General features: G+C 39.0%; 2 protein-coding genes across 4 annotated transcripts; one reads left to right on the plus strand and one right to left on the minus strand.

The window, feature by feature from the left end:
- The first annotated feature begins 3,816 nt into the window (after positions 1-3,816).
- LOC137739133 (serine/threonine-protein phosphatase 7-like) lies at positions 3,817-8,974 on the plus strand. 3 transcript variants are annotated; one of them, XM_068478633.1, is made up of 11 exons: positions 3,817-3,945; positions 4,048-4,256; positions 4,373-4,537; positions 4,660-5,433; positions 5,755-6,222; positions 6,490-6,630; positions 6,823-6,927; positions 7,403-7,471; positions 7,658-7,871; positions 7,953-8,024; positions 8,099-8,974. In XM_068478633.1, the coding sequence occupies exons 1-10, from the start codon at positions 3,933-3,935 to the stop codon at positions 7,973-7,975; spliced, it is 2,181 nt and encodes a 726-aa protein (XP_068334734.1). In that variant the 5' UTR covers positions 3,817-3,932; the 3' UTR covers positions 7,976-8,024; positions 8,099-8,974. The 3 variants fall into 3 exon arrangements, with proteins under 3 accessions (XP_068334734.1, XP_068334733.1, XP_068334735.1); XM_068478632.1 differs by having other exon boundaries at positions 7,658-7,855; XM_068478634.1 differs by lacking the exons at positions 7,403-7,471; positions 7,658-7,871; positions 7,953-8,024; positions 8,099-8,974 and adding an exon at positions 7,246-7,352.
- Positions 8,975-9,162: 188 nt separating this feature from the next.
- LOC137739134 (protein MAIN-LIKE 2-like) lies at positions 9,163-11,955 on the minus strand. Its single transcript, XM_068478635.1, has 6 exons — positions 11,685-11,955; positions 11,198-11,312; positions 10,460-11,098; positions 10,189-10,356; positions 9,688-10,101; positions 9,163-9,596 (listed from the first exon to the last, which is right to left on the minus strand). Exons 2-6 carry the CDS (start codon positions 11,285-11,287, stop codon positions 9,411-9,413), a joined length of 1,497 nt encoding a protein of 498 aa, XP_068334736.1. The 5' UTR covers positions 11,288-11,312; positions 11,685-11,955; the 3' UTR covers positions 9,163-9,410.
- Between the last annotated feature and the right edge of the window lie 13 nt (positions 11,956-11,968).

An 11,968-nucleotide genomic window follows, 5' to 3' on the forward strand; every position in this document is an offset into this window, starting at 1 on the left:
TAAAAAGTTCGAAATATCTGATACTTCGGAACACCAAATAATGTATGATACAGGGCAATGGGAGAAAGGAGAAGAAAATGGAGAAGAGGAGAAGGGTGTGAAAAAATGAAAAGTAAAATGGTTTTGGATTTGTTTTTTTTTTTTTTTTTTTTTTTTGGGGTGGGGGACAAGAAAATGGTTTTGGATGGAGTGACGTGCATGGGAGAGTTTAATTAATAAATTAATGAAACGTAAAAACATTTTGGAGTGGGGTTGTTACAACTAGCTTTGTTTTCTAATCTTTAGCTTTTTTGGTTTTACTTGTTCGATTAGATGCCAAGTAAACATTAGATTAGAAATAAAGAGGAGACTACACTTGGAGGCATAAGATTTGAACTCCTCTTTCACTTACGCTCACCCTAATTAATTATGGCATTTGGAATGAATACGCGATTCTTCTTCCATATATGTAGTGCACTTGCAGATGACATGAACTTTCACATGAGTATGCAAAACCTAAAAATGGAGATCGGTGCATCTCGAAAAGAAGTGTTGAACCCTCAGGCCGAGTCTTGAGGTTCGCTCATAGGCCTGAGTCCTGAGAGCTTGGGTCTCCAGGTTGAAAAAGGGCACCGCATTCTCAAGGTTAAGTCACAGGCGCTTGAATCTTAAAATCTCATATTTCATCTTCAAGTTTTTCACTCAAACACACCCTACCAATGATCATGAGGCCTTTATGTGTTTATCTATACCATATATTAAGAGAACACACTTTGTCAACCTTTTTGCCCGCTTTTTTCAACTTTGCCCCTCACTTTTGAATACACAATATTGAGATGAGGAGGGCAAAATAGTAATTTTGTACATTTTGACAAAATGACAATCATATCCCCTTTTCTCTTATTTTGCCCTCACTTTTGATACATAATATTTACATAAGGAGGGTAAAATAGTAATTTTGTATCAAAATATTTACATAAGATAAAAATATGCACTTATTAAGAGAAATTATCCTACCATCATTTTTTATACAGGTAAGTGAAATCCTGATGTTATTTTTTATAGTTTGAATAAACTGAAGCGTTTGCGCTTGAAGAGAACATGGGGAGGAGGTGAACGGTTGTTCAGCTCTTTGCTATATTTATATAAAAGTACATTCTCTCCGGCGTCACCATAAAACTATCTTTATGTTAACATTTTCAACACAACTCAATAATAGGGAGAGGTATTGTATTCCATGAGATTGCTTGTTGCTATTCTTATTCCTTTGTTTATTAACGTGCAAGTGTTGAGTGTATGGGTCAATCTTTATATATTAGATCAACAACTTTACACAACCATGGAATATATTTGAGCACAAAATCCAGCTGTGCACGTCTTGACTTTAAGGAGCAAAATCATCCATAATCCATTCCCTAATCCAGAAATTAATCTTAGACACAACTTGTAATATCGCATCTAATGCCAAATGGAATGTAACATCACCATTCTGATTTGGAAAAAGATAATCGATGGGATTTTAATTAGTTCGTCCAACAATGCATAGATTCCATTAGACATGCATGATTAATTTAGGTACGTGTGGACCCTAAGTTCGTAGTTAGAGGCTAAAGTGTGTGCATGTCACGTTCTTAAGCAGTTGGGTTGCACTCTACCACGAAAACAGTCTCATTCATCCTATATGATTCTGAGCCAAGCATATATAGCTTCAAGGATATGCATGGTCACATTCACTACCATTTGGCGTGAGCTTTAAGGGACCACGACAACTTCAGGACGAAGGGTGACCTCTCCCTTGCTTGTATGGGTCTACCTTATCACCCACGTATGTGAGAGACTGTCAATTGTTGAGTAACAAAGATTTTACAGTAATTCTCACAAGTTTGCGAGAAATTGACTATAATTGTTCGATGTTGGTTCTGTAAGAAAGTCGAACATTGTTAAAGAAGCTTTAATAAAAAGTGTTTAAATTTTTCTTCGGTACTTCGTACTTGGAAGGTATTTTTTTCTTTATTTTTCTGTAATTAAAGTGTATATTTTTGAACTGACAGTTCATGCTAGAGGACTTCTCTTTTTCTTTTCTTTTTTTAATTAGTGAGTTCAACATTTAAATTTTGTAGAGTCATCAGAACAACCAATTTGCTTTTTCTGCTCCACGATCTCCCGAAACAAGAATCTAACACATCGTTTATTGATAGTAAGCGGATTAAATAAATGGACCATAGACTCCCATTGCCCTTCAAAAAGGTAAACTTCTTTAATCTTTCTGTAAGTCGTATTTGTGATATCACTCATCCAGCCCGCGTGGCTAAAAGCCGTACTTTAATATGATATGATCCCGAGCCATCATGCGGGGATTTACTAACCAATGCAACCAGTAGGGGTTTTGTAGAATGATAGGTTACTATCTTCCTTCAGTCTTTCGTTTGTCTTCCCATACGTTGAAGCACCTTTTCGACCTTGGGTGATACCAATCCGCATTAGAGACGAGACTAATCTACTCCAAAAGAGTGCCCCATTAAAACCGAGAATTGCAGAAATGAAGAAAATATATAGAAAATGAAAGAGGACCGCATAAATGGTTCAAGGAAAACGTGCCCCTAAGTTCACCTTCATGTTTGTTGAGATATTTTCAGTGATAAATGTTGAATAAATCCAAGTGGCTAGTAGGAATTAGGAATGAATTGACAGAGAAACTTGAGAAGTCCCCCTAATCTAATAAATAGGCCTCATAATGATCTTTTGCACGGTCCATACAAATTGGAAAATTTCTGGGTTCTAAAGACTAATGGACCACCTGTGGAGGCTTTGCTTGAATATGGAGTGACCTAATTTAGCCTAGGTATCCATCAAAGCATTTCGACCCTTAAAAAGCTTCTCGGGTAATAGGTAATTCAATTCCTCCTAAGTGAATAGTAATTACCTTTAGTGAACAATAACTGCTCAAGTGCATATCCACCCGTAAACTGAATAGCTCAAGTAATTCGTATTAAAATATTATTAATTTTTTTTATAAAATAATAAAAGATAATTTTATTTTTAATTTCGGATGATAATAAAAGATTGGTTGAAAGTATTTGAAAATATTGAGATGTGGTGTAAGGTGGAGGAACATGGTTAGGTATTTATATAAAAAAATTCTTTGTATTTTTAATTAAATTTTATGATTTTTTAATTGTAACTGACGTCAACCTTGTGTCACGACCTAAGAACTAGGCTAGTCGATTTTAGTTTGAGTGAGCAACTAGGCTCCCCTAGAGCCCACTAGATTGGGATGGGGTGGCGGAGTTTTGTGGGGAGGGAGGGATTTAATCAAAACAAATATAGATTCTGACTTTAAGATAGCAAGTTTAAACTAAATGAAATATTAAAATGTCCATGACTACTTTGAAATCACCTTTGACATGTGAACTCCATCACAAAAGGCCTATTTGCAAGTTGTACTTCATTTTGCCAAAAAAATAGTTTGTAATTCATAAACAAATAATAACACTGAATAATGCTAGGCAGACTAATTTTTTAGACCAATTTTTTAAACCATATTTGTAAATCATGTAATGTGTTATGTATAGAAAAAAAAAACATGTTAATCAATACTTAAGTAGTAATTTAATCATAAAAAACTATGTCATATATTATTTTAAGTAAAGGTTTCCTAACATTACCAATTGCGCCTCACCCATCGCCGAGAAATCTGCGTCGTTGTGGGGCCTTGGGTGGAAGTGGGATGTGAGCAGGTCTTGCGCCCTCACAATACGACAGACAAATCGTGTCGTATGCATCCTTGCCTGAAGAAACTAGTCTTGTCAAAACGACTTAGGGTAGAGTCGTCTGATTCCTGCAATTTCGATTCCACTGAAACACGAACTCCCTCTGCGCTCTCTGTCTCCGCAGCACACTGCCTTTTTCCCACCAAAATCCCATCTCAAAGTCCCCGAATTTCGAACCCGAACATGCACGGAGAAGGTCAGCAGCTTCCCTCATACCCAATTTACCGGAGGAAAATCACCGCATGATTTGATAATCTGACCACGAAACTAATCGTTTCTGTGTGCTTTTGGGTTGCAGACGGGGACCGTCTAAAGGAGAGGATGAAAAACGACTGCAGGAAGATCATGGAGAGCATCAACGCAATGTGTTTCGAGAACCTGAACGACGAGCAGGTGCACTCGCTGGTGCTGATGCGGGAAATCGCGCGCGGAGTTTTGACCAATCGGGTCGAGAAGGTAACCTCCAGCGACGTCAAAAAGGCCTTGTCTTCGAGCATTGAGAAGATGGTGAGTGATGGGTTTTGTGTTTACTTTTCTGGGTTTTGTTTCATTTTTCTGGGTATGTGGTTTTCTCGTTTGATTGATTGTTTTGGGTGTGGGCGTGGGTGTGTGGTGGGTTGTAGGTGGATTCTTGTAGGGAGGTGGCGAACATTTTGGGTGGGATTTCGTGTGATGGGTTGGGTACGGAGGATGTCAAAAAGGTGACAAGGATGAAGGAGATTGCAATGGGGATTGTGAGCAAACGACCCAGAGTTGTAACCATGCTGGGTTGTGAGCCTGGTGAACTGGTATGTATATGTTTGTGAGCTACCCTGTGGTTTTTTTAAAGTTTGTGATTTGTTAGTCTACTTTGTTGTTTTTGACTTGGTTCTTGATCGTGTGGTTGGCTTACTTGATGATTGTTACGCAGGGTGATGGAGCTGAAGATTATGATATAAGTGAAAAGAATGTGTGGAGTGGAGGGATAGAAAGCGAGTTTAGAAATGAGGATGGGACCCCAAGTGAGTTGGGGGAAAGCCCGGTTTATGGGGTAGCACACGCGTCCAATGGGAATTCCCAGTTGGGAGGACTAGAGTCTGAGAGGACGATTGGTGAAGATATGTATGCAGCAGTGGAAGCAGTTTCCAAAGATGAAGACGGTTGGACAGTGATGGGAGGAAGTGTTGCGGACGCGATGATGAATACTGGCCATGAGGAGCACTTTGGCAGGGTTGAAGGGTTGATGTTCGAAGATGATTGCCTCGTGGTGGTAGCTGATGAGTTTGGGAGTGAAGATTGTCAAGTTGGGGTGCAGAATTCTTTGTCACAGTCAACCCTTCAGCACCCATTTTTGTGGCCTTCAGATGACAGGATAAACTTAGAGTGGGTTTGCGGCATGATGTCTGCTCTTGAGCAGTCACCAGAGAATTTTCAATCAGTGTTGTCAGTTTCTTTGGTGGACAAATTGATTGATACTGCTTCAAGTATCCTTTGCAAGGAGCCGAACTGTGTGGAAGTTGATTGTCATAAAGAGGATTCAAGAGTTGTTGTAGTTGGTGACATTAATGGACAGTTTCGTGATTTACTCCATCTCTTTGAACATGCTGGGTTTCCCTCTGACAACCAATTTTATGTTTTCAATGGAAATTATGTTAATAGAGGAGCATCGGGCTTAGATGTGTTTATGGTGTTGTTGGCTTGGAAGGTAACGTGAAGATAGTGGTAATTGTATTAACTGATTCTTTTTTCAATCTTTGACCTGTTGGTGTATTTTTATCTGTGAATTGACCCGGTAAGGAAATTTCATAACAATTATTATAGCCTTTTATGTTGTATATGTTCATGCACCAGCTCCACCGGCCAAGTGGCATGCTAACACTTTTCATTTATTTTGATGTTTTTGATTATGTGGCCTAAGCAAGTTGCATTGTGATGTTCATTTGGATTTTGAAGCATCTTAGTACGCTTTGGGGATTTTTAAATGATTTTTAATTATTTTTGTTTTGTTTTGTTTTATTATTTTTAGGTCTTGATGCCTTCTAGAGTATATCTACTTCGTGGGAACCAGGAGTCTAAATATTGCACATCTATTTGGGGTTTTGAGGCAGAGGTTAAGGCTAAACTAGGTGATCAAGGTGAATATGTCTATAATAAATGTCTTGACTGCTTTAAAGAGCTCCCTTTGGCTTCGATCATAGCCAATTGTGTATATACCACCCATGGAGGTCTTTTTCGGAGCATGTGTACTACCCCTTCGAGAAGATCCAAAAGAAAGAGGGAAGAAAAGCTGGAACTAGGTTGTTTAGAAGATTTATCTAAAGTTGAAAGATCTCTTATAGATGCTCCAGATGAAGGACCAAATATATTACTGACTGATGTGCTATGGTCTGATCCATCAAAGGAAGATGGTTTAGTTGAAAAAACATTTCGAGAACGGGGTCTTTGGTGGGGTCCTGATTGTACAGAGGCTTTTCTAAAACAATCCAAGTTAAAGGTAATATTTATAAACATAGCCCTTTACTCGAGTTGACATATTTAGAATAAACTTGTCTGTCTGTAATTGGTATTTCTCGTACTGGATGTCACAATTGAGAGTTAGAATCGTAATTACAGACTGGAGAACCAATTTTTGTTACAAAATGACACCCTCTAACATTGAGACAGAATTTAATGGCATATCAAAGCTTTCCCTCGGTTTGGGAAAAGATCACTTGTTCCTTTCATCATTCTAAGATTTTTTATTTTGCCTTTGTTGCTATAGTTGATCATTCGATCACATGAAGGCCCAGATGTAAGGGCAGATCAAGATGAATTAGGTGACATGCTAAGTGGGTACAGTTTGGATCATGCTGGAGACTCGGGGAAACTGTACACACTGTTTAGTGCTGCAAATTATTCACAGGTTAGGGTTCCTCGGTCTATCTTATTTTATTTTCACACCTTCATTCCAACATCAACTTTCAATTATGTTTTAGTTTACTGATTAAATCTAATTTCTTTTTTATTTCTCTGGAAAGTAACTTAGCAATATTTTTTATTTTCGAGTAAACTGATGGAGTGGTAGACCTAAATCATTGGTTTGTCTAAAATGCAGCTCGATAAGAAGAGGTATAGCAATGAAGGGGTCTATGCTCTTTTGGAGCCTCCTAATTTTCAATCTCCTTCCTTCCACTCATTCATGGCTGCAGGGAGGCCAAAGGTACAGACCAGACTATTCTTAACATATTATTCCTGGATGGTTTTCTATTTTTGTGAGGGAGAAAAGGAAAAGTTATGGAAAAGAGATTAATATTAGAGAACAATAGGACAACATATGATTTTATTAGAGAATTAAGAGGCTTGACGAGGCCCTTTTGCAACTTTGGACCGCTTTTCTTGCTTAGAACATGTGCAATACGCATAAATTTGAGTGATGACCAAGAGAAGTTTGCAAAAGCCAAAAAGTCCCCTAATTTTGTGTACTTATACATTAATATAACTAATTATATTTAATTTACTTGATGCAATTTGTTAACAGGTAGATGCTTATGTTGATAATGGTGACAAAGATTTGGTCGTTGTTGGTGAACCAGCCTTGGCATCAGTGGTAAGTTAGTTCGTCATTTCATTTTCCATTCTTTTCCTCATTAAAATAGCTAATTATATTTAATTTACTTGATGCAATTTGTTAACAGGTAGATGCTTATGTTGATAATGGTGACAAAGATTTGGTCGTTGTTGGTGAACCAGCCTTGGCATCAGTGGTAAGTTAGTTCTTCATTTCATTTTCCATTCTTTTCCTCATTAACAATTTTGATCAATGCATGTTCATGGACTTCAAACATGCTATGTTCTGGTGCTTGAGTGGGATTTTGATATCAAGATGGAATATTCCTTTTCTCAAGATCAAGTCTAACCAATTGACTCTCTGTTGTATATTGTATCTGCAGTCTGCAACTGGTTCCACCTCTTTGTCTCAAACATCTGTTCCACCTGGTAGTAGCTCTGAGGTTAACTTTGAGGCGTTGGGTATTTCTAATCCCCCTTCTTGCAGTGTTATGGTGCCAGATGATGCAGGTGGCACCCAACTTGTCCAAGTTCCAAAGGCTCCTGTGGTGGAAGGATTGCCTCTGCCTTCTGACTTACAGGTGCTAGACCTTTCAGGTTGCAATTCTTTCTTTAGTAATATCTTATCAAAAATTCTTTCTTTATTAGTAGAGGTCTAAACTTATGGTTTTTGTGCAGGAGCCGCACAAAGCTGCTTATAAGTATTTCTTGGAGCTAATTGCTGGTCTGAAGCATATGATTTCAACAAGGGTGAGTAGGCTTCATATATGTTCCTTGGTCCTTCGTTCACATAAAAATAATATGTTGTGTCAACTGTCAAGCAGGAAGTTCAGAGTGGGACGAATGAGCCAACCATGCAAAAGAGAGCTTGGCATCAAATAGAGACGCCACAAGAGGTCAACTTGAAACCTGAGGAGTAGACACAACATGTTATGAATTACTAGAGAGAACAGCCGGCTTTGATGATGTCTGGGTGGCTGGGAGAATAGCTGGTATTCATCTGATTCCTTTTCGAAAGAGAAATGCATAGGTGCAAGATGCAGATTCACAAGTATGATTGATTGGCAACTTGGCAACACTTCTGAAATGAGGTTCCCTGGACAGGTCCTGGCTATCCATCACAATTACTAGACACCCATTACGTTGCTGAACTCAAGCAACCCAAGCTGGTTCACGATACCGTCTCTTAATAGCCGAATGGACCACGGCAGGAAGAAGTTGCTTAATCAAGAAGCTACGGCAGGTTGTGAAAGGTGGGTACATTTGGAGTTTTGCCTTTTACTGATCCAAGCAGTGAGCCAGCCAGCAACCACTAGTGTTCTACGGTATGCAAGCAGTTGCTCTGATATCGCCCTTTATGAAGAGCTGGAAAGATCGAGTAAGAACTCGTGGAATTTCATGCTATTGGGACAACGCCTATTGAAGTCTCCTGCAACAACGAACTTGTTTTGAAGAGCGACTACAAATCTAAGACGATTTGGTTTGTCATGGAGGATGTTGAAACACAATTGAACGGGTGGCTTGATGGCTTTGAAACGTCAAAAAATTTATCTTGTAGTGTTAGAGATTAGTCATTGCTCTTAAGTCCATTTTCCTCCTTGGTTGTAAATGATACAGTGGACTGCCTGTCCTCTATGCACAATTGTACAAACGATGCGTACTCACGGCGTTTCAAAGCCGCATAAACTCGTGTTTTACGACGCATCCTACTGCAGTTCCTTTCGCTAGTGTCTTGATTCATCTCATTGTGAACAGTTGTACCTCATGGCCAGATCCAACGTCGAGATTTTCTGTTCTGTTCTTTCAAACATTTAGCACTACCATTTCAAACATGCAACATAATAACCATCTATTCAATCGAAATTTTAACAATCGCAATTTGTAAATCGAGCAATCATCGAAACCTAGGATTGGTGGTTCTGTTAATAAAAATAAGTTGTCCATCGTACACCAAAAAGCACTTCTTTGTAGCTAAATGCATTAGCCACAGTGATACTGGAAGTGCATATCTCATCAGGATACCTCTAAGCTGCTGCACCAAGAGACTGCATCTCACGAAACAAAGCCCTTTCAGCATGCTCGGAAATCCTCGGTAACTCGCTGGATCGCTTACTTCACCCATCCTTGCTAACTGGATTATCCTCCCTCTCTCTTACGTTTCACGGCATTCTTAGCCCTGCCATTTTTAGAATTCCCAACGACATCCGTCAAGCATACATGCACCGTCTTCTTGATTTCATCAAGTAACTCCCCATCTTGGGGGTTCATCTGGTCTCTTGGCAATGTATCAGCAATGCTTGCAATATCTCTCATAGAAGCAGCCTGTAAGACGGAGAAGTGAATACATAGCTCAGAATGATTTTAATGATTATTAAACATCATTGACTTGTAGGAAAAAGAAATATAAACTTACTATTCTCTGAAACTCAGATTCTAAAGATTCAGGTCTCCCCACATATTTGCGGGTAATTCTCTCGTACCAATCCATGTACGTGTTTTCATCAACACCATCGTTACCTTCCAAAATATGGACTCGACGCTCTAACCATTCCTTGATCTCTGAGCGCATTTTTCCTTTGCCCCCCAACTCTACATCCGTTGACAAGTCTACCCCCTGATCAACTGCAGGAATCTTCCTCTCCCATTTCTGGACATCCTCTGGTATATGTTGAAGCATGCCAAACTGCCTGAGGCAGCGATCAGGGAGGTGTCTTTCTGCCTTGCCAAAGCATATCAGGATCGTTTTTGAAGTCCGTAAAATCAGATTGTTTTTTATATCTTCCGGTATAATTGTGTGATCCAAATCTTTGTATGGAAACCACTTAACCTGAATATCAACACCATACCAATTGTTCTCATCACCATCCAAGAAAAAGAATATCATATAAACTGAGAAACGTGTAGTTGGACTTACACCAAAAGGTTGAAGCGAATCCAAGGCCTTGCGGTAGGCAACTATGTTGGTTTTCGATCTTGATCCAGTTGACCTCCCTTTCCACCTAAGAGCAAATGGAAAAAAACCATCGCTCGACTCTTCATTGAACTTCGGTTGGCCAACATTCAGGTGATAGTAACTCCAGCACTACAAAGAATAATAACGAACAAAAGTCAATCCTTTATCAGCAAGCCACTGAGGCAGGGAGAGATGTCACGAAACCGAAAAGAAAACGGAAGCTCAATGTTACCTGCAGTAGCGTCAAAGAGCCACTGATCGTGCCTTGAGATTTAAGGGAGGCATTACCAAGAGCTCTATAGAGGAATGCCAATGCTGCTGCACCCCATGCATATTTTCCAGCTTCTTCAAACTTTTCAAACAGCGGAAGAAATGTAACAGAGACTTTATTTCCAGTGGTTGTGGAAAATATTGTACAACCAACAATATATAGGAGGTAAGCACGAGTGTGGCGCTCAATCTCTTCAATCGGTGCATCTTCAGGACATCTAGAAAAACACTCTCTCAACCAATTTAGCTTCATCATTCCCCCATTCAGGTCCTTTGGTGATTTCCCAAGCAAGTCTTCACATACCGAGTTGGGTGTCTTCACCGGTACACCAATAACAGGTTTTCCATCGATTGGTAGCCCAAGTATAAGCGCAACATCCTCAAGCGTTATAGTCATTTCTCCAACAGGCAAATGAAATGTATTTGTTTCTCTCCTCCACCTCTCAACAAGTGCCGATATTAGTGAATTGTCAAGAACAATTGTCGGTATTGATCTGAAGTGTTTAAAACCGGCCTTCTCAACCAACTCAACTTGTTGAGGTATGAGTCTCCATTGCTCAAGCATCGAAGTGTGTTCGTGACATCTAAGCACGCCACGCTCCTATAAATTCCAATCGAGTTATCAGCACTCATAACAATTCGTAATACTGAGGGAAACCCGAATTTTGAAAAGGATTAATGCGAAAAGTTCATGTCTAACCTGTCCATCCCAAATCGCTGAAGAGATATGATTTTCTTGATCATAAAGTACAGACTTATCAACTGGTCCAGGATCTATGTGCGACTCCATTAAACTTATAGTAACATGAATTATCCTAAATTCATGACAATATTAAATTTTTGCCTCATAAATTATGCCAATATATACATATATAATCAAAAAAATTCTGTGATGAATGCATACAATATAATTGAAATTATAAGGGTATTTAAATTAAAGCCCTTTTTTTGGAAAGTAAAAATAATCAATGAATACACCGAATGTGATAAAATTCGTAACTCTTTGGAAAAAAAAAAAAAAATGGAAAAATGAACATCTAAACCACAATTAACAGCTGCTCAGATTGTTATGAACTTCAATTTCTAATTTGTTTCGCATATTTTCTCAGGAAACAAACAGAAACCCAAGAAAATTAGAGACGTAAATGGAAGCAACAAAACAGATTAATCACAAATTAGTTGTGTACCGAAGCTAGGGTTTGCTGAAACGATCAGAAATCATGGAGCACTTGGGCGAAGACGACGAGAACCAGAAAACGACGAGGCTGGCGGTGTCGTCTAAGTTCGTGAAAACTTCACTGGAGATGGCGTCGTACGCTGCCGAAGACCATCCAACGGCGAAGATTGCAGAGTCGTGTGGTTGCGTTATAATAAACGACAATTATCATTTCCGTTTCGTCTTATAAACGTCGACGTACGGATATAACAAAGCAGAAGAAAAGCCCAAATACCAATACTCTGCAATTTGCAA

This window comes from Pyrus communis, chromosome 7 (assembly GCF_963583255.1).
Source record: "Pyrus communis chromosome 7, drPyrComm1.1, whole genome shotgun sequence".
Classification (NCBI taxonomy): Eukaryota; Viridiplantae; Streptophyta; class Magnoliopsida; order Rosales; family Rosaceae; genus Pyrus; species Pyrus communis.

What these genes read in the sequence shown, in the direction of transcription:
- LOC137739134 (XM_068478635.1), bottom strand. Translation starts at nt 11,287, where the DNA reads ATGGAGTCGCACATAGATCCTGGACCAGTTGATAAGTCTGTACTTTAT. An exon ending in CAGCGATTTGGGATGGACAG is followed by an intron (nt 11,099 to 11,197) that starts GTTAGACATGAA and finishes TGGAATTTATAG; the next exon opens with GAGCGTGGCGTGCTTAGATG. An exon ending in ATTCGCTTCAACCTTTTGGT is followed by an intron (nt 10,102 to 10,188) that starts GTAAGTCCAACT and finishes GTTGATATTCAG; the next exon opens with GTTAAGTGGTTTCCATACAA.
- LOC137739133 (XM_068478632.1), top strand. An exon ending in CTTCGAGCATTGAGAAGATG is followed by an intron (nt 4,257 to 4,372) that starts GTGAGTGATGGG and finishes GGTGGGTTGTAG; the next exon opens with GTGGATTCTTGTAGGGAGGT. An exon ending in GTGCTGCAAATTATTCACAG is followed by an intron (nt 6,631 to 6,822) that starts GTTAGGGTTCCT and finishes TCTAAAATGCAG; the next exon opens with CTCGATAAGAAGAGGTATAG.